Here is a 20,509-nt window from a genome sequence, read left to right as displayed (position 1 = left end):
CATTACTCACAAACCATAGCGGTGGATGTTTAACATCCTTTCTGCCGCAGGCGTCACGAGTACGTGATCTTTTTGGGTGATGGCAACTGGTCAATAAACCCACACATACTACCTGAAGGCATCAATGTTGCTGCGGTAGCTCAATGGTAAGAGCATCGCACGCATAATGCAAAGACGTGGGATCGTTCCCCACCTGTGGCAAGTTGTTTTTTCATCCACTTTCACTTCCATTAATTTAACATTTCTTTAATTCAATTAGTAAGTACGAGTAATTTCCCCTATGTTGTCCTTGGTGTCTATGTTTGTTGGCTTTCTTTGATATGAATAACATTTCTTCGTACTTCTAATAGATTAAAACACTGCGCGCTGCATAGTTCATTGAGGATACCGAGGGAAAACAACTAAATGCCGTGTATAATGCATAAAAATTGGGAGAAAGAGACTATTCAGTAACTGTTTTCGGTGCACAGAAACAACCAACACAGTGCAAATTTTCGATACATGCCACCAAAAAGTGGCTCTCATTTTTTTCAAAATATAAAACATCTGCTGTTCTTGTTCCTGCCGGGATACAAGTAATAGTGTAGCTCTTAATTAGAAACAGCCTGAAAATGAAATCAACAAGGTGAGAAGTGACACAAGCCTGTAGAAAAAAATTCAAGTCAGTGTTCTATTGGTATTGAAATGGCTCTGCACCTTCGACCAAGGTCATTTTCACGAACCTATCTACGATAAGTCGTGATTACCCAGTGAAATTCGACAGTTATACCTGTAAGAGGTTTGATTAGATTTTTTGATAGTGATAAGATTCTGGGGCTGCAATGCTATGTAGGCCGTCTCTGGATACACATTAAATAGTTCCAGCATTTGATAATCCAACGATTTCATGCCGTAAAGCACACCAGTCGTTGGGCGCGGCTGATTATAATGCTTTATTCTGACCTCCCCCTTGCCCGCAGGTTAAATATAGTAAGCTGATTGTGTTTTAAAATACAGATATAGCGGTCCCGAAACACTGGGCATGATGCAAGTAACGCAAGCTGACATTTGTTAGGACGGGAACTGCCCAGCGCCAGGCCTTCTCTGCAATGCGAGCATGTATGGCGAAATCCACACTTCATCCGCTACAGTGCAACTCGAGGAGGCACAAAAGACAATTCTCGATGCCCAAGCAGGGGATACGTAGTAAAGGAAAGCGTTACTTACGTGGTCACTCTATTAAGAAAAAAAAATTAGCTTCAGCTGAAGTTTTGTTGGACTTTCCAGCATGCAGCCGAAAGTGCCCGCTTTGAAAAGTGTGTGTGGTGTGTGTGTGTGTAGGGGGGGGGGGGAGGGGCAAATGGTATACTATGCCCCCCCCCCTCCATTTTTGACTGGGGGAGGGGGGGCCTTGCCCCCTTGGTAACTACGCTTATGATAGCGCAAATAAGTACACATACACACAAAGATGGCACGACAGACGCGGACGAGCCAGCTAAGCGCTGTTGCGAATGGTGATTGTCCGTGGTGTCCACGAAGGTTCCATGTATGATGCCGTGCCAGGTGCCAAGAGGAGGAGATATCCAGGGAGATTAGAAAACTGTTTTATATACACTGTACATGGTATATTACAGGATGGGCTCCATGATATTGGAGCCGTCTACGTGCTAACATCATTGCATGTAGTAGCGTTTACCTCTCCGAGCTTTCTGCATGGTCGAGCGTGCTCTACATCGTCAAGCCTCAAGCGTCAAGCCTCTCCACACTCAAGTCCCCTGTTTTATCCCTTTCGTTTCCCTCTTTCACTCGACGAGGGAACACACTGTAGTTCTTTTAGCCAATCAGCATCTTGGATCAGGTGGCCATATCCCGCACGTGATGTGTCGTCGTTTCCCGCCGGGCTCCGCCTCCAATCTTGTTAGGTCGCCCCCGAACACAGGCAGCGGTTGACACCTTGGGAACCGAACGTTGATGTCGTTCCCCCGGGATTGCCAGACGCGGGCCCCTTTCAAGATTCGCCTCTCCATAGTGGTCAGTTCGCGGAACCAGGTAGGGCGGTGGCTGTCTCGAAAGGCAGCAGTCGGCGTAGCGTCGTCGTGGTTCGGGCGGCGCTGGTAATTCACGGGACCGCACCAAGGGGCGACGCTGCCGTTTAGCCACGCATGAGGTAGCCCGGAGACCAACTGCTAATCCCTCAGTCCCAGGTGACAATTCTCGGCCGCGAGAAAGGGCGCCAGGTTGGCGCGTCTGAGTCGGCGCCGGCCTCCTTTGTCCCGAGGGACCGCCAGACACAACAGCACCCCCGCCGCCAGATGATGCATCGGGAGGTCGAGTTGTTTCATGCAGCTCGGCCGGTTTGATGCCTGCTTCGCTCAAAGCCATGGGGCCGCTGCTTCCAGGAATGATGATCTTCCCGCCAAAGGCCTCTTCATAGGTGGGCTCAGACTGGGCTGCAGAAATGACAAGCTCCAAGCTCCAAGGAGCGACCTTTGTCAGCCACACACAATGCTGCAAGCGCCACTGCAAGCCACTCTCATCGCCAGACTTTACCAATTCCAAAAATCTGACTGCCCCCTATCTAAAGAAAACCCTGAAACACAAGGTGCTCGTTGATCCGGACAAGTACCAAAAAACTTCCGATGATGTGTCTTCGGAAACAGACACCATCTGGGTTAATGTAATGAAGCTAAGTAATTATGAATTAGAGCTTCCACATATCAGGAAGGCGAAGGGAGAACTGGCCTTCACTAATTCACATTCTGTAACACTTAGCACAAAAGAGCTACATAATCATTACATAATGCTGAAAATGCCGAATCAACAAATAGGAAAACCATCTACCACGTGCCCAAATTGGCTCACAAGGCCTGACTTATTCTGCATTTGCCCTATCGCACTTCGAAATTGTGCTGCTTTAATGCTAAGCTCGATCTGAGCAGATGGCCCTATCTTAACCAACGGTTCCCAAGACATAAAAGTCGCTCACAACATATTCCCAAAGAAATGAAAGACAATGAACGCAAACTACAAAACGTGCCCTGAAAGAAAATCCCAAACAAAACACGGCGCGTCATTAACTCGCGCAAAAGCGCAGGTCATCAACTTGCGCAACCTGCGCGTGACCTTCTAAATTATTGCAACCTTGACACTAAGTCTATGGCTGACACCTGGTTTGCAATTCAATTCTTTATCTGTCGCCGCGTACACACTCCCCTTTAAATCGTGGGTCTAACCTGAGCCGAAAAGGTTAACAACATACCAGAAAACTGCGGCATTCTTTACGCCTGCCAAACTATCAAAACTCAACTAATCTCGGGCAGACAGAATACAAAAGAAGAAAAAATCCTACCCGTCTTCCTGTTTTCTCTATTTTCGGGCCGCAAACGCACCCCTTTCTTTCAAACGCACTCGAGGGGGTCGCGCATTCCGGGGATTTCGCAAGGTGCTGTCGCGAAGAAGGCAAAAGCCGCTGATTTGCCTGACACACCTTGTAGCGGCGACTTTAGGACAGCCGCTTCCAAGTGCTGGGAGGGGGATGCATTGACCGACCCGTGCGCGCACTGTCCCATTATCTGCGAGGCAGACCCTCTTCTTTTCCCCCGCCAGTGATCGGCCATTGTAACAGCCTACTGCAGGACGCTTCCCTTTGTCCCTATGCTTACAATGCGCTGTACGCGTGGCGGTTAGGCGACAGTTACCATCCCTCTGTCTACAGTGCACTTTACGCGTTGCGGTCAGGCGACGGGCACTACGCCTGAGTCTTCGGGAAACTCTCCGTTTCGCGACGTGTGTCACGCCGATCCCCGATCTTAGCAAACGCCTAAGCTTGGGGTTTACCCTCCGTCGCTTTTTCGCCGTCTCTGGCTGGATCGTGACCTTAGCGCATCTACTAATGTCGCCTTGGCGCTTCGCAAGTTTGACTCTAAGCGCCTCGACCGCGTTCGCCTTTCTCGTCCTGCGCTTACGCCTTTTCCGTTTGGCATGCTTCGCAGAGCCTGCGGCATCGGCACACGCACTTGAAATTTCGTTACCCTTTTGGGTTTCACAGTGCGACTGCCGTTCTAATAGAGCATAACCAGATTTGATCTTTGAGCATGTTAGCTCGTCATCAAGTCTATCTTCAACTGGCCTAGCTCCATTACTGCCGTCGATAGCATGCAAAACTTCTCGCTGGCCTTCGAAGTCGGCCCTTGCTTCCAAAACAGCCTCGCTAAACGGCGAAACAAGTGTTTCTTCGCGCTTGTCACTATTTCCGTTAACGACGGGCACCACAGCCCTCTCAGCGCTGTCACTGCCATCTTGGCCTTCGCAATCGGCCACGAGTTCTAGGGCGAGAAAACCACCGCTCTCTTCGGTGACCGCATTCACCTCGCTTCCGGCTACTAACACGTCTAACTCATCACTGCTTACAGCTGCCTCTGGAATCGTTCCATGGTCCTGTGACCGCTGCTCAATAGGGAATAAGCCTATCAGTCTCTGAGTCTCCTCACGTGCTTTTGCCCTGAAAGCTCCCTTGCTGGAGATGGATTTTCCCGGTTCCCTCAGCATTTGCTCCGACCGATTCGAGAAGCAATGCGTGACCTTGTCTGGCAGGCTGGCCGAAATTGCCGCCGCCGTACACACTTGGCCTAAAGGGCCTTCCGTTTCTGGTGCGGGAAATCCGCCGCTCTCTTCGCTTTGTGTGTGTGCCACTTGCATCACACCTTTTTCAGAGCTTTCTACACTAGTCATCTCAGTGCTAATGTTACCTTCGACAGGCTCGGCTTTTTCACTGTCTTTTGGGCCTTCGAAGTCGGCCTGCCATGCTACACCAAAGCGCCTGAACAAAGCCCTCTTAGCCCTGTCGTAGTCGCGCGCTTTCTCCTCGGACAAACAATGCATAAAACACGCGGCGACACTAAACGGGAGAAGTGCTCCTAATCGCTCGGCCCACAAGTCCCGGCTGACACCCTCTTTCTCACACACTCGTTCAAAACCGGCGAGGAAATTAACAATACCCTCGTCTGTCTCGAAAGTGTGGAGCTGGCGTCGCGCTGTCCGCCATCTGAGCATCTGATTTTCCCGTTCGAGCTCTTTCATCCTAAGAGCGTGCCGTTGCGCTGCCTCTTGCTCGCGCCTCTCGCGAATTTCGGCATCGTGCTTGCGCCTTTCTGCTTCTTCACGCTCGCGCCTCTCGCGCTTCTCAACAGCTTCAAGCTCGCGCCTCTTGCACTCCTCTGCCTTTTGGTTTCTTTCCTGAATTGTCTCCCAAGCCTCATCAGCTTCCTCGACCGTCACCTCTTCTACCTTCATGACGTCGAGAACCGCTTCTTTCGTTTTTGCGGAGTCGACCGAAATGCCTAACTCCTCGCAAATTAGAAGGAGGTCCTGCACTCTGAATTTCTCCATAGCGATCTTGTTTGCCTTCAAAATTCACCCTTCCTAAAATTCGCTATTTAAAGAAGGTGAATTTCCCAAAATGGTGCCCGCCAGAAAACACACAGTTACTCTCCTAGCAACTACCTACTTGTACTAGAGAGTTCTGGCGACATGAAGCGCAAACTCAGGCACTAAGCCCGTCCTTATCGCTGACCACATTGGGAGATTGCAGAATTTCCTCTCTTCGCTTACGAAACAATTTTCCTGGCCTCTCCGGCCTTCTCCCCACTCACTTCCTCATTCTGTAAAAGCTCCAATTGTTGACTTTTGCCTACCGCAGGGACAACCAAAATGCCCATCGGCTCACAACTTTTGAGGAGTTCCTGGATTTCAAACTTATCCGTATTTACAGTGCACCCTGTGTTTCTTCCCACTAGTAATTCAGCCCACGAGACACTGTATTCTTGGTCTGTGAGACAAAATCACTAACAACATCAAACACCATTAACGACTTAGTCACCTGCGCTAATGAGTCTGGCGAAAAGAGAAGCAAACACGTAGCACTCACCACACCGATGTAGCCAACGCAGGCCGATCCCATAAGCTGCCAGCCACTGTTGCGAATGGTGATTGTCCGTGGGTCCACGAAGGTTCCATGTATGGTGCCGTGCCAGGTGCCAAGAGGAGGAGATATCCAGGGAGATTAGAAAACTGTTTTATATACACTGTACATGGTATATTACAAGATGGGCTCCATGATATTGGAGCCGTCTACGTGCTAACATCTTTGCATGTGGTAGCGTTTACATCTCCGAGCGTTCTCCATGGTCGAGCGTGCTCTACATCGTCAAGCGTGCTCTACATGGTCAAGCCTCAAGCGTCAGCCTCACAACACTCAAGTCCCCTGTTTTATCCCTTTCGTTTCCCTCTTTCACTCGACGAGGGAACACACTGTAGTTCTTTTAGCCAATCAGCATCTTGGATCAGGTGGCCATATCCCGCACGTGATGTGTCGTCGTTTCCCGCCGGGCTCCGCCTCCAATCTTGTTAGGTCGCCCCCGAACACAGGCAGCGGTTGACACCTTGGGAACCGAACGTTGATGTCGTTCCCCCGGGATTGCCAGACGCGGGCCCCTTTCAAGATTCGCCTCTCCATAGTGGTCAGTTCGCGGAACCAGGTAGGGCGGTGGCTGTCTCGAAAGGCAGCAGTCGGCGTAGCGTCGTCGTGGTTCGGGCGGCGCTGGTAATTCACGGGACCGCACCAAGGGGCGACGCTGCCGTTTAGCCACGCATGAGGTAGCCCGGAGACCAACTGCTAATCCCTCAGTCCCAGGTGACAATTCTCGGCCGCGAGAAAGGGCGCCAGGTTGGCGCGTCTGAGTCGGCGCCGGCCTCCTTTGTCCCGAGGGACCGCCAGACACAACAGCGCTCGTTCGTGTCTGTCGTGCCATCTTCGTGTGTATGTGTACTTATTTGCGCCATATCTGAAAGTAACTATGTTAGACCAACTAGCCCAACAGGTCGTCCTTCTGAAGAAGGAACAGTTTTTTTTAATTTTCTTTAGCACATTATTGCGTTAGGATGGGAACAAACAGCGTTTAAGATGGGACGGTGAGAGCATGACGGACAGCACCTTGTCTGTTGTGCTCTCACTTTCCCCTCTTAAGCTCTGTTTGTTCCTGTCCTAATAATGTACCAACCAGCCCAGTTTATCAGACTCCTACATTATAGTGTGTATGCAGGCGGTCACGTGTAGTAAGCTTGGTTCTCTGTAGTGAGCAGAACTATATAAGTGGAGTTGTATTTTCCATTTAAACAGTCAAATGGCAGGTCATAGCTTGTAAGTGCACTGTATAGCTGACTTAAAGGGGTTGAGACACCAAATTTTGAGGCTATAAAGAGCCTGCTGTAGGCTTCGTCTATACGCAAGGACACTCAACATGAAGTGTTGGACACAGCAAACATATAAAATATATTTTAATTCGCTTCCAAAGAGTGCCTAAATGCTCGTTCTCGCAATCGAGACCCATCGCCAGCGCGACTGACACCAAAGTCACTGTGTTGAAAGCGTAACGAAAGTTTGAGTGGCGTACCACATTAGAGTGGCGTACAATGAGTGGTTACCCACAGCACCGGGCAAGCCTAGAAAGCCTCGAGTCTAGAGTGCAGTGAGCCGTATTGGACACAGACCTAGAGTCGGAATCGGCGCTGCCGCAGCTAGCCATGACAACTGTGGGCGCGGTTTCATTTGCCTGCGCTTGTACAGAATGTGTGTACGAAAGCAGACTATGTAGCAGTGCGTGCGTCACAGCTTTGTGGGCCCACGTGGCCAAGCTTCCTAGACAGTGACGTCACTGTCCAACTCAGCAACTTATTGGGGATGGTGGCAGCAGTAGAAATAAAGCTGATTGTGATGGCCTATGTCATTTGCATGGTCTTTTGTGCTGTACATAGTCATTACGGCATCTTATCCAGTGCTGCTGTCAGTGCAATTGTGTGTGTGTTTTTTTTTTTTTATAGGATTCGTTCATAGCAAACCTCCTACGAATCATCCAGCACATGAGGCCAAAAAAGGGGGCGACCACATCTAAAGAAGGTTTTGAGGAAAAGCCGAAGACTGAATTGGACTTGAAACGTGAACGATTTCCATTTTTAGCTCTCCCAAATGACCCCAATGTTGGGGTAAGTTCAGCTCTCTCTTTTAATGTAGCTCTCTGGAGTGCCCACCAACATATGTGATGCATTAAATGTTGCCTCTTTCAGAAATTGCTCGATGAAGATGTCAAAGTGGCATCAGATGCATTCGCACAGCTTGAGGCATTGGCTCCCACTGCCAGGTATGCTTGTCATGTACTGCAGAATTCTTAACACGCCACATTTGTTGCGTGTTGTGAGAGGCCTTCAATATTTCTTTCACTGGTCTTAGAGCTTTAGCTAAAACTCAGTCTTGTACTGCTCTTCATTGAGGGGTGGTGCTCATTGAGGTGGCCTCTATTCTCTATACATTCATCAAGCCAGTTATATAACAATTTTGCAAGATAACCATCTTTCTTGTATAACTTGTTCCTTTTTTTTTTCGGATTAAAAGAATTATGTTTGTCAGCTCTATGTGCAGCTCTACTAATACTATCATCAATTCTAAACAAAAAAATTACCACATTATGATTATGAGGTACGCTTGTCATCAACTGTATGTGCAACTCTTGTTGTTGCTTTGAGCTATAAACTGCAGGTAACAATTGGCCGGCTGTAGAAGAGTCCTTTAATACATGCATTTTTCAGTTGGCATAAAAAATGGGCACTTGTGTGACAAGCACGTAATGGTTGTTCTGAATAGTGCTCATGGGGAACATCCACGTCGAATGTGTTTTTAGCTGTTTTGAATTTAAAGAATTGTGCTGTTTGAGATCATTGGCTAAATGTGCCATTTGTTGTGCCATCTCCTATGACCCTGTGTACATTGGGGGAACTTTACTGAGCTGTGTGGTGATGTGCCCACAAGTTAGTCTCCCCAGGCTGATGGCAGCCAGGGTATCGAACTGAAAAAAGAAACGGTTCAGTTCGTGTTCAACGCATTTCGATTTCATTGCGGTTCGGAGAAATACAATTTTATAATGGTTCTCGAACCATTTCGCAACACTGACCCAATTCACGGACTGGTTCGGCACAGTAAATTTCATTTTTACCCTGTGGTGGCAACGTGCTGCACAGTGCTATTGACTTGTCCACGTGGCGAATGCGCAGGTTTTGTCAGGAAGGAATGGGCTCCCTGGCCGATGGCCGCAGTAGAAATTTATAGGGGCGTTCAAAGAGTGAAATTTTCCAATTGAATTGAGTACCAATATTCGATAAAAATGACCATGGAATATTAAATCGAATATTGAATACTCACAATTAAAAAAAAAATTGAAATGAAAAGTTTCAAAAAAGTCAAGTCAGTAACGTTTTCTTTGCTTCAAATAATTGCTACATGACTGGTGGTGAGCAAACTGTGGTGTATGATCTGTGGTGTCGGAGAGAGCACACTTTAACATTGTATTACACAACAATTTATTGCAGTCGGTAAAATTCACACTTCATTACACAAACTACAACTCCAAGCTTCTAGTCTGTAATAAAGAAGCGAGCAATTGACATCTCGCTCACTTTTCAGTTTTTTTTTTTTTTCCTCTAAATAAAAGCAGGTGTGAACATATATGTTGCTGAACGATAAGCAAGGACAGTTTGTGCTAAATACCGCGACATTCTTTCTTACGCAACTACACGTGGCGCTGAGCCTTGCGCTGAGTAAGCGTGGACCAAAAAAAAAAAGTCTATATCATGCACATTGTGCACCGAGAAAGATTTGAAAAGAGCATTGTTAGCTGCTTGGAGGCGCCAAATGTTCGATGAACCATGGCACACAACGAAAGCACATTTTCCGTGCTGTTAAGTGCCGTTGTTTCCATGCACTGAGATGGTGATGGCATTCATATTAACGACCGCAGTGTTATTGCTACAAGAAGCCGTAGTGATGAACTCACTCATTTTCATATTTTCTCTTCTTAAGAACACCCTCATTTTTGCTCTTCGTGTATCCTGGCGTGTGCATTTTATGGTTTATCTAGTAATAGTAGTAGCAAGCTGAAGTATGATGGCCGAATTAGGAGCTTCAACAGAAACGCCGATTCGGTGGAGCACCTGAAACAAAGTTTCAGCCTTGGGACAGAATTGGCATGGCCAAGTTTAGAAGTGCGAGCGTCTCTACCTAGGTCTGTATTCCCATTCTCGCGCACAACTCGCGAGTCGTAACAATCTGCTAGTGGGGTGTGCCGACTGAAGAAAAAAGTGTTTTGAAGAATCAGTTATGTATTGAGCACCCATATATGGAGCACCTTATATGCTTGAACCGTTTCGTGTCCAACTGGTAAACATTATTGTTATTTTTTTGGTTCTGGCTCGCGTCAGGTTCAGGCATGTTCTATGAAGAATATTGGTTCGGGCTCAGTTTCAGCTAGAATTCCGGTTCGGGTTCAGTTACAGACCCTGATTGCAACTGCCTTTTGAGTGATACTTCGCTAATTAGCGCCCTACATTAGTGGTTTAGCTAACACAAAGCTTTCATGAAAAATGCATCATATGGCTGCAGTGTTATGAAAAATGCAATTGTTGAATTTTTCTCATGTTGCACTCGATTTCAGGAAAACTGATGCTGATAGCGAAAAACGGAGCAGAGATGCTGAGCGAACCAGTGAAAAATCAAGCAGGTAAGCCAGTCTCAGCTGTTGCAGATTTATCAAGACATGCTTGTCGTTATGGAAACTCTGGATGTCTTACCCTTCTTGTCAATTCAAACAATTACCAAACTTTGATTGGGGCAATGTTGTGTATGTTTATTTGAGTCAATTTTATACAAATCACATTTTGATGTATTCACACTTTGTGCCTCTCTGCACAGTACTTCTATGATCAAAAAGTGGTTGACAAAACCGTGAGCAGACAGAGTTTCAAAAAGAACAAAATGCATCAAGTATAGCTGGTTTACACAATGCACACAGATTTCTGTTTCTTAATTGCGGCCAGCTTTAGCTTGTACAGTTTCTTTTGTCCCGCACAGTAATGACCTAAATATGTTGGGTTACAACCTACCGTATTTGCACAATTCTACCGCACCCTAGATTGTAACGCGAAGTTTTATTACCAGCCAAATATCCCCAAAAATAAACTTGGTGCCAATTCTACCGCGCACATCAAGTAACAAACCTGAGTCAACAGTTACCGTGTTGAAACAGCTTTATGGAACATACAAAGGCACACGCACACATCTGTATCTTAGCAGCTAGTTGCTATCAGTGTCCAACAATATCTCCGTTTCACTCTCAAACAAGCATGGAAAGATAACTTCAGTTCCAACTAATGCAATAGAAATGCCACACGTACAGTTAATTGGAAAATGGTGACTGTAAACTAAGGCATAAAAAAACACTGTCCGTTCAATGGCAGTGTGGCTAGCTACCTTGCATTGAGCTTTCTTTTCTTTTTTAATAAGAATCGTTTTTGATTTTGAGTAGAATTAGTTACGATTGTAACGCGCATGCAAATCTCAGTGCACTTTTTATTCAAAAAGGTGCGCTCTAGAATCGTGCAAATACAGTAATTAAAACATAATTAGGCTATAAGCTTATAACTCAGATTTAATGTAACCCTTATCAATAATATAATTCAAGAACACTGAAAACACAACTATTACTGTGCTTAAATAAAGGAAAGCCTAGGCTAGGGGCTTTGTACATGTTTATATTGATTACTGTATTTTCTGGTGTACAGCCTCCCGCATTTTTAACTTTATCGCACGAGCGTCTCTCACGCGTCACTTTAGCGCCTTTAAGCGGCGATATTCAGCGAGACCGGCAGAAGTACTCTGAAGTGCACTAAACACTCTCCTGTGCAAGAGTCATCTAATGCGATGTTCCCTTTAGGATGACGTACGATCATATTATAGTGTTGTCGCGCGATATAGTTAAAAATGCGGGGGCTGTACAAGTCGCACCCTTGAGTAATCCGCACCCCCCTAAAAACAGCCACCTTTGCAGAAAAGTTTATGTAAATTTTTGGCAGCAGTGTAATCATGAACACATTGTCTTTTTAATTAATTAAAATGTGTTACACTTGGTTACAGCAATATTAACTCTGTGTTTGACTGGTTAAGCTCTGCACCACCAGGTGGCTGGTACTGTGCAGGCTGCTCAGGCCGCTCACATTTACGCTAAAGCCCTTTCATCACTGTGGTTGTAGTCTGGAGGGGCTTTAGTTTACGCCTCCACCCATGCATCAAAACACCCAGCTCGCCTACGTTTACCGGAATACCGGACATGCTCGGCGCCGCGAGAGAATGCTCGTAACGCATGCTGTTTGGGTAGCTCTTGCTAGGGATTAATGGCCAGATGGCTTGTGGAGAGGTTAGAGAGGCTTCGCGTGCTAGCTCCAAAGCACCAGAAGTAGGCAACATGACGTTACATCATGACGTAAAGCCATTGAAGGGAGAAAGAAAGAGCATTGCTAGGGGGGAGGGTAACTCGTAATCGTCCATAGCTCTCTTAAAATGAGACACTTCAGTTCAGTTGTGGTGCGCATGTTTTACTGCAGCTGTACCCTACACATCTACAAAATTTGTCCAAACCGCTTCAGGGATGCTTTAACTCTTTCCTTACCACGGGGAAATTGGCTGTTTTTTGTATGTTTGAGTTGGGAATCTTTTGTGCAACAGCCAATAAGTTTACAGTGTCATGCAGTATATAAAAGTGAAGCTAAATGAATGTGCTTTCAAATAATATTTATTTTAAAAATATACACGAAGATTTATTTGCATAAAAAATTCTTAAACAAAAAAAAACAAAAATTTTAAGAAAAAATTGCAGTAAGAAGTAACATCTCTGGCAAAATATTTTTTTGAGGAATTCCAAAATATACAAATTGTTTATATATCCCTTGGCAACATTTCTTTAAAGAATTATATCCATAGATAAAGTACTCTTTGAGTTAAGAAAAATACATGACGCATAGTGAAACATTCAAGTTCTTGATTAGTCCTACTTTCGATTTTTTTTTTTTTCAAGAAAAGGATTAATTTACAGCCTAATATTATATACAAAAACACGAGTACTAAATGCACATTTCAAAAGTACATTTCGGAAAAGAAACAGTAATTACAATATACGTAATAAAAATTACCAAACACAAATAATGAATTTCACGGCAAACTTTCCTAATAATCGACTTATATCTTCAGAGAAAAAAATTCTCTACGTCGGTTTGTCAAGGATATGTGTCCGTGCATATTTGTTGATGTTTATACAAGTAGTATGAACGACCTTCGCCGTAAAGGACAGGCTAAAAAATCGACAGCTCTCGCCAGCCGCTTTGGACCCCTACGGAGCGTCATCCCGAGGTCAATGCCCGGATCTCTCTAGGGCCGAAACTGGTGGCAGCATGTCTTGTCCAAATGAAGGGGACATACCATAAATAAAGAAAATAGTTTGGACACCAACAGGGCAACCGAACCGGCTGTAGATACCAATAAACAAAACGGGAGGCGAAAACGAAACTTGCCGGCGTGTAACAGCTGATGTTCCCGGCTGATCTGCTGAAGTTTTCTCATCCGAACTAAACTCCGATGACGTGACATCGATGTCGGAGTCATCGCTGCTCGAAAAGTCCAAAAGATCGCTTCTAGGATCGTTGGAATCAAGCGAAACTGCTTTCTTATGAGCGCGCGCGGCACCGGATGTTGACGACATCATGCCGCTCGACCTTTGATCTCGCGCGCCCTTTAAAAATCCTCGCCGCGCGGTAACAATGTGAACCGCGAAGAAACGGAAACTCTACTTTGTATACAATCACCAAGATGGCGCTACGAGTCCAGGCGCCCAGCGATTTTTTTTAACCCATACAACCAAGTAACCTTCCATCCTCACTTCTTAACACAGTGAGCGTCCACGTTCTATATTGTGAGGTTTTGAAGATCATGAAAAGGATAGGCACTGAAAAACTTCGGTCACCGGTGATCGATGGTAAGGATAGAGTTAAGGAGTGCCTTAACAAGCTGCACAAGCATAAAGAACAACTTAGGGTTGAATGACCAAAGAGGCTTTTCTCACATTCTATGTAGCGTTGACAGCATCCAACATCGTCATTAGTGTGTCAGCAGTTCACTGTGTTATTTTTAGCACACATAAAAAAATATCAGCAAGATTCCAGGTCATTGTGGTCAAGCCACTGCTAATGGTCTTCGTTTATAGTCGTTTAGGCATTCCGAAAAATAAAGACGCATGCAGTATCGAATAGGTCGAAAACAAGTGATACTGCACACTTTCCTGCCAAAGAAGTAATCAGCAGTGGGTGAACAAGGGAGGCATCAGGTTGAAATCAATGTTTTGACGAGAGCACTTCCATTGTTCTCCCACTAAAAATTGAATTACATTATGTGGCTTAACATCCCAAAACTGCCCGGTGGTTTGAGGGATGCCGTAGTGGAGGGCTCCGGATTAAGTTTTACCACCTGGTGTACCTTAACATGAACACTAAGCATGGTACACTAGCGTTTTTGCATTCTGCCTCCATTGAAATGTGGCTGCAGTGGCCAGTAATCAAACCCATGACATCATGCTCAGCAGCACAATGCTGCAGCCATGAGCTACTGGGGCTTGGTGTTTGCCTACCAAGTTGATCACTTCGAGTCTCCACCTACCTGCAAACCCTTAATTCTTTCCTATCTAGGAGGGTCATGTGACACATTGCACCTCCTAGACACTATGTTACCTTCGCGACGCATGCTGCTCACGTGACCTCTTCTACATCGCTGTCTATAAGTGCACACTGCTCTGATTACTCTCGCAGTTAAACATTTCTGTAGAGGGATTCTGTTGTTACTGTGTAAAGTCTCAGCTCATAATGTGCTCACAAGGAAAATTTCATTATTACTTTCACTCCTTTACAAGGTCTCCCAGTGCACTTTGCTGATTTCCTGTGCATCCCATTATTGCCTGTCTCACATCAAAGTTTCACCGATGCGTTGGTGCGTCCTTCGGGTCGCTGCAAAGTCGCAATGTTTTAACTCTTTCCCTACCATGGGGAAAATAGGTGTTTTTCGTATGTTACGGCGGTTGTTTTTTTCTGAAGGAACTACTGCACTCAATATTTAATGTAATACATAAACGGAAGGCAAAATGAATGTACCTTTCACACATAAAAGTTTTATTAACGAGATGTAAGTCATAAAAAAGATCAAGATTGTGCGATAAAATTGAACGAAGTTTGCAAAGACACGCTTGTATCTACTAAGACAAAAATGTAACGAAAATTATGAGATATGCAAAATGTATTACCGTCTAATAAGCACTATCTCTGAAAAAATCAAAATTCCGCTAGAAAAATTTAACTGCAAGTACTACAGTTAAGCGTGCCGGGCTCCGGCTGCCAATGTTCCAGGCTGGTTTGCGTTGTCGTCGCTTTCAGACTCAAAGTCCGACGAAAAGTCAGCATCCCCTGACTCGCTGCTATTCGATGTATCAATAATATCAGCCACAGAGGCAGCGGAATCGCGATATCTGCCATCTCTCGAAGCGCGCGCGCCGTTTCCGGAGCCGGACATTTTGCATTCTGCTTTGACGATTGCAAAATTTCGGAGTGCATTTAAAAATCATGTTTAAAGCCTAGCAGGAAAAAAAGCGAACTGCTTAGAAAACAAAAATATATTTCTTCTCTTTCACGGCTGATGGCACAGTGTGTCCGTGAGCGGCGCGGAAGGTCTCGAAAGCGGCGTTTCAAACCATCGATAGCAGGCGGCCATTTTTTCGTTCTCCTTTGACGGTCGCAAAACTTTGGAGTGCGTTTAAAAATCACCACCTCGCGGGAAAAAAGGGAACTGCTTCGAAAACTAACATATAGTTCTCCTCCTTCACGTCCGATAGCGCAGTATGTCCATGAGTGGCGCGGAAGGTCTCGAAAGCGGCGTTTCAAAACATCGATAGAGGGCTAACTATGCCCAATGGGTGCGGTATGGAAAGAGTTAAACCACTAAACTGGTCTTCTTAATTTTGGTCAATCAGTGTTTGGCACATTTTTATTTGAACAGCTGTGGCGGCATACAATACCCAAATTATTATGATCATTACGTAATAGTTCTTTGACAAACTGTCATGCAGGTCTCGAAGACACAGGTCACGGTCTCGAAGTCCAGTTGCACGGTCGTCAAGACACCGGTCTCGATCCCGCTCCAAGAGCCCCTACTCAAAACGATTTTCAAGGCACAAGTCACGCAGTCGCAGCCGGGACCGCAGGAGGTCTCGGTCGAAGGATCGACACCGCGGGTCTAGCCGCAAGGAGAAGAGCACAGTGCCTGTGTCTCCTGATCCCGTTGTGGGACAGGTTCGTTGTGCTCATTTTTCATTTTATACCCCAGTCTAGCAGGGCACTTTCGGTTGCGATCAAGCCCAATGTGGTTCAAATTGCTCAATTTTGATTGCCTCCTTTGCTTAAAGGGAAACTGAACAGGTTTTAGATTTCTAAAAAGTGAAGTTTTTCTGAAACGCAGACACTTGAAATCCCCGGTACGAAGTTTTGTTTTTCCATCGTACAAGTAGCGGCGCCACCGCGGCTCATGGAGTCAGCCCGCGGCGGCGGCGGAAGGGGAAAGCTAGCGGAAATGACGTCAATATAGGGGTCCCAGGCGCCCGCGCGGAAAGTGTGTGCACGTTTTGCGCGTCAGTCGTGTTGTATCCATGGCCTTTATCACAAATGATCAAGATCTCCACCCTGCGTTTCCGGCTAACGCTTCAAAGGACTGTTACCGCAAGGAGAACTCCGTCTAAGAAGCATACAGTGTCACCATGCCGTCCTTTTGCGCTGCTTACGGCTGTACAAGCACTGGCGGCCGAGACGACGTCATCTTTCACAATTTCCCACGGCAGAAAAAACAAGCTGCTCAGTGGATCGTAGCGGTGAAACGAAGTAATTTCAAACCTTCAAGAACCACTCTTCTCTGTTCAAAACATTTTTGGGACAGTGATTACCATCAGAGTTTATCGCTGATGCCTGCAATGGGAATTCTAGTGAAGTCTGCTGGACTAAGGCCAGGCGTGGTGCCATCGATCTTCGCTCATAAACGGAATGAATCGTCGCCACCGAGAGCAGCCTTCTGTGATACTTTGTTTTTGTTTTTTTCTGTCTTGCAAGAATTTCGTTTACTTCGTGGCAGCACAAACATTCTTCTTCTATTTCCATTGCACTGCAGTGCATGCAGGAACACCTGTCGCAACAGAAATATACGTGAGGTAGAAAAGACACCTAAAATAAAGTTTCAGTATCATGCCAGGCATCCGGCCGCACTCGGATACCTAGTGCCCATACGCCTGAGTGCTTACATCACTTGCTTTAAGGAAAGCGGCGGATTGTTCAAAAGCGTGAAACGACAGGAGTGGGCTTTTACCTCTGATCGTTTCAACACAACCGGGAATCGAGGGCCAGAAAGCATAAAATAGAACTACAGTAAACCGCATAGATATGCATAATAACGTGCATGGCACACTTTTTTGTTTTTCGTCAAATTCCCGCACGACATTGCAAGCAGCCCAAGCACGCCATCGTGGCGTCGAACGCTGCTTCTAGCACCGTGGGTCACAAAACAGCACAGCTCTACTGCAAAATTAAGAAAAATTCACTTCCGTGTGGCGTATATTTTTCTGGCACGTCTGCACCTTGTATTGTTATCTTAGTAACTTGGTAACTGCAAAATACATTGTGCTGACAGTGCGTCTCCGCATTCGCTGTAAGATCGAATAACGCAATGATTGCACGCATTGTTTGTTGCGGTCACAGCACAGCAGAATGCATCATTGGACCTAATATCTACACTGAATTAAATTATATTGCAAATACAATAATTTCCATGCGATGTGTACCTTCAGGGCAATTCGGCAGTCGCACTTTATTACTTGCAAACCAGCAACAGTAGAATGCACTGTGTACAAAACGAGTCTCTCTTTCCGTATTCTGTTGTAAGGACGCCCGGTATGAAATAATACAATCGCACTCTGACTTCTAAGGCTATATAACATGGTACAGCTTCAGAAAAACTTACGAATGCGTACCAGGCGATACTGTCAACGCGGGTAAATGTCGCAATTAGGTCCTCGGATCCGGCGAGCTCCGGCCATTCCAACTTCCGCGCTGGCGCTCGCGCTTGGCATAGGTGTTTCTCGTTGTCGGGCCACTGGTTCAAACGCATATGGTGTCACGCCAATCACCCCTAAGTGATCAAAATTATCTACAACAGCAACTGAACTGTGCGAAATCATCTGGAAGGTAGTCGCAGTACCTGGTGAGAAGCTGTCACGTTGCGGCGGGCTCTCGTGGACCCATGGATTGACGTCACGGTGCGCTCCACCAATCATCAATGCGAGCCGGATTCGCCGCGCGCCGCCCAGTCGCAGCTCGGAGTTTTCCTGCTAATAGCGCATTTTTGGCCGCGCCATGTCAAATTTCTTGTCGATTTTCGTGTTCAGGGTGTTCAAAAGTATCAAATGGTGCTTATAACTCTATTTTTTTGGAAACCTGTTCAGTTTCTCTTTAAGGGGCTTTCCTTTGCGGCTTTCACATCGTGAAAAATGGCCAAAAAATTGATTCTTTGAAAATCCTATTTTCTGTTTCTGTAACTATTTTTCTATCTAATTCCAAAATATCATCACTGAAAACCACGTAGAAGTGCCCAAAAAATTTGTTGTATCAACCAAGTTGGCGAAAAATTGCGCGGAAATCACTAAAGAACAGCGTTTTTCGAGCCATAATATCTCCGGAACGGCCAACCGAGCGCTACATCTTGGTGTCGTTGGAAAGCGCATTTCTTCGTCTTCAAATTTGCCGCTTCAGCTATTGCCTCCATACAGAAACAACCGCAGAAAAAGTAAATGATTGAAGGTCGTTCCGGAGTCTCCGATTGGCCGCGCCCGCCATGTGACTCCATCGCGGTTCGCCATTGGTCCGGTGCTCGCTCCGCTCCGTGGTGGCGTCGTCTGCTCGGCTCTTTGTGGTCTTTGCACCTCGCGAGCTTTGAACAGTCTCCTTAATCTTGACGAGTGTCAAAATGGGCAGTACGCGGACATCACAGTACCGTGACCGATTCTTCCGTTTGTGGACATCTCAGACCCGCGGCTAAGCATTCCGAGCTTCGGTGATGCGGACTTTCCGCACGGAATTCTTGGAGACGCGGCTAGGCATTTCGCGCACAGGCGTCTCCGACTCGGCGATCAAGCACATCGCGCGCAGACTTTTCGGACCCTCGCCTAAGCATTTCGCGAATCGGCGCCTCTGACTGTGCAACTAAAGCACATTGAGCGTCGACTCCTCAACCCGTGGCTAGGCACTTCGGGCATTGGCACCTTGGACTGCGCGACTCATCGAGCGTCGATTCCTCAGACCCGCGGCTAGGCATTTCGCGCATCGGCACCTCGGACTGCGCGACTAAGCTCATTGAGCGTCGACTTCTCGTAACCACAGCTAGGCATTTCGCGCAACGGCACGTCGGACCCGCGACCAAGCACATCGCGCACCGACTCCATTATCATATTGTCACGATATCTCGTAACACTACCTAATTTGCCACCCCTTCATAAAGAGAACCTTATCATGAGCTCATTTCACTAGGCACAGAGACACCTGGCTGCAGAAGTGAGGCATATCATACAAAAGTACAAGCAGCAAAGCACCTAGCAGCAGCATTGCTGCCTATCTATCAGTGGCTCTCTGTTCCTAAGCTCCAGGCCATTGTCAATGGAAGATGACTCGGAAGGCTGCTGAGAGCCTTTATTCAGTAACATGGTCGATTCTACCAAAAGAAAACATGCCTCACTGATTGCTCTGGAGACTGCTATCAACAACACTGGAACTATATTCATGTCCATACAGAGTTCTGCATCTCACTTGGTTTGAAACCCAGGCACCATGCTCTTTGTAGAGCAGCAAAGAATGCCCTACAAAAAAAGGGGGAGGGGGGAGGGAGGGAATTAAGGCACACCAAACCAGAGGCCACATGACCAAGAAGCCCCACGTCACAAAACACACCAAAGACTACAAATTTGGAGCCTTTTAAAGAACTGAAGAGAAGGGGAAACATTGATAGCCGTTTTCTCAAGACTTTTTTTTTTTTTTGCCTTTCTGCCCGGTTTCTGGAGCTGATTTCTTTGTTACCGTTTAGCCTATTTTGACAGTTTTTCTTTTTTTTTTTGCCACATTCCTTGGGCTACAGTGCAGGTTGTGACAGTCTCCCTTCTTTATCTTGGCTTTTTGTAAATTTGTGACATGGCAATTCGTTCACTCCGAAAGTGCGCTTAATGCGAAGGTAACATAAAAATTGCAACTCAAAAAAATTTGTGTAGCGAAAAAAAAAAAAAAAAGCAAGACTGTCATGACTTTCAGCATGCATTTAGCTATGCAGTCAATACTCAACGAGCCTTCCATCGCATTTTTTAAGCTCCCCAGGCCCTCCAGAAAGTTCCAGAATGTTCAAGGGAGAAAAATTCTGCCCAATAAAATGTTCTCAAGGTATCACTCTGAAACTTTTATGGAAGCATCAGGGAGACATAAACATGTGTGCCAATTTTCATCAAAATCCATGAAGAAATAAGGAAGTTGATTTTCA

General features: G+C 46.1%; 1 protein-coding gene across 1 annotated transcript in view; it reads left to right on the top strand.

Moving 5' to 3' along the window:
• Positions 1-20,509, top strand: part of LOC119441849 (ATP-dependent RNA helicase DHX8-like) — a 71,096-nt gene that overhangs the window by 3,365 nt on the left and 47,222 nt on the right. The window contains 4 exon segments of the mRNA XM_037706485.2: positions 7,858-8,019; positions 8,101-8,174; positions 10,518-10,583; positions 16,020-16,242. Coding sequence (XP_037562413.1) covers positions 7,858-8,019; positions 8,101-8,174; positions 10,518-10,583; positions 16,020-16,242 — 525 coding nt within the window.

The sequence above is a fragment of the Dermacentor silvarum genome, chromosome 2, assembly GCF_013339745.2.
Source record: "Dermacentor silvarum isolate Dsil-2018 chromosome 2, BIME_Dsil_1.4, whole genome shotgun sequence".
NCBI lineage: Eukaryota > Metazoa > Arthropoda > Arachnida > Ixodida > Ixodidae > Dermacentor > Dermacentor silvarum.
This window is presented reverse-complemented; position numbering and strand designations above follow the sequence as displayed.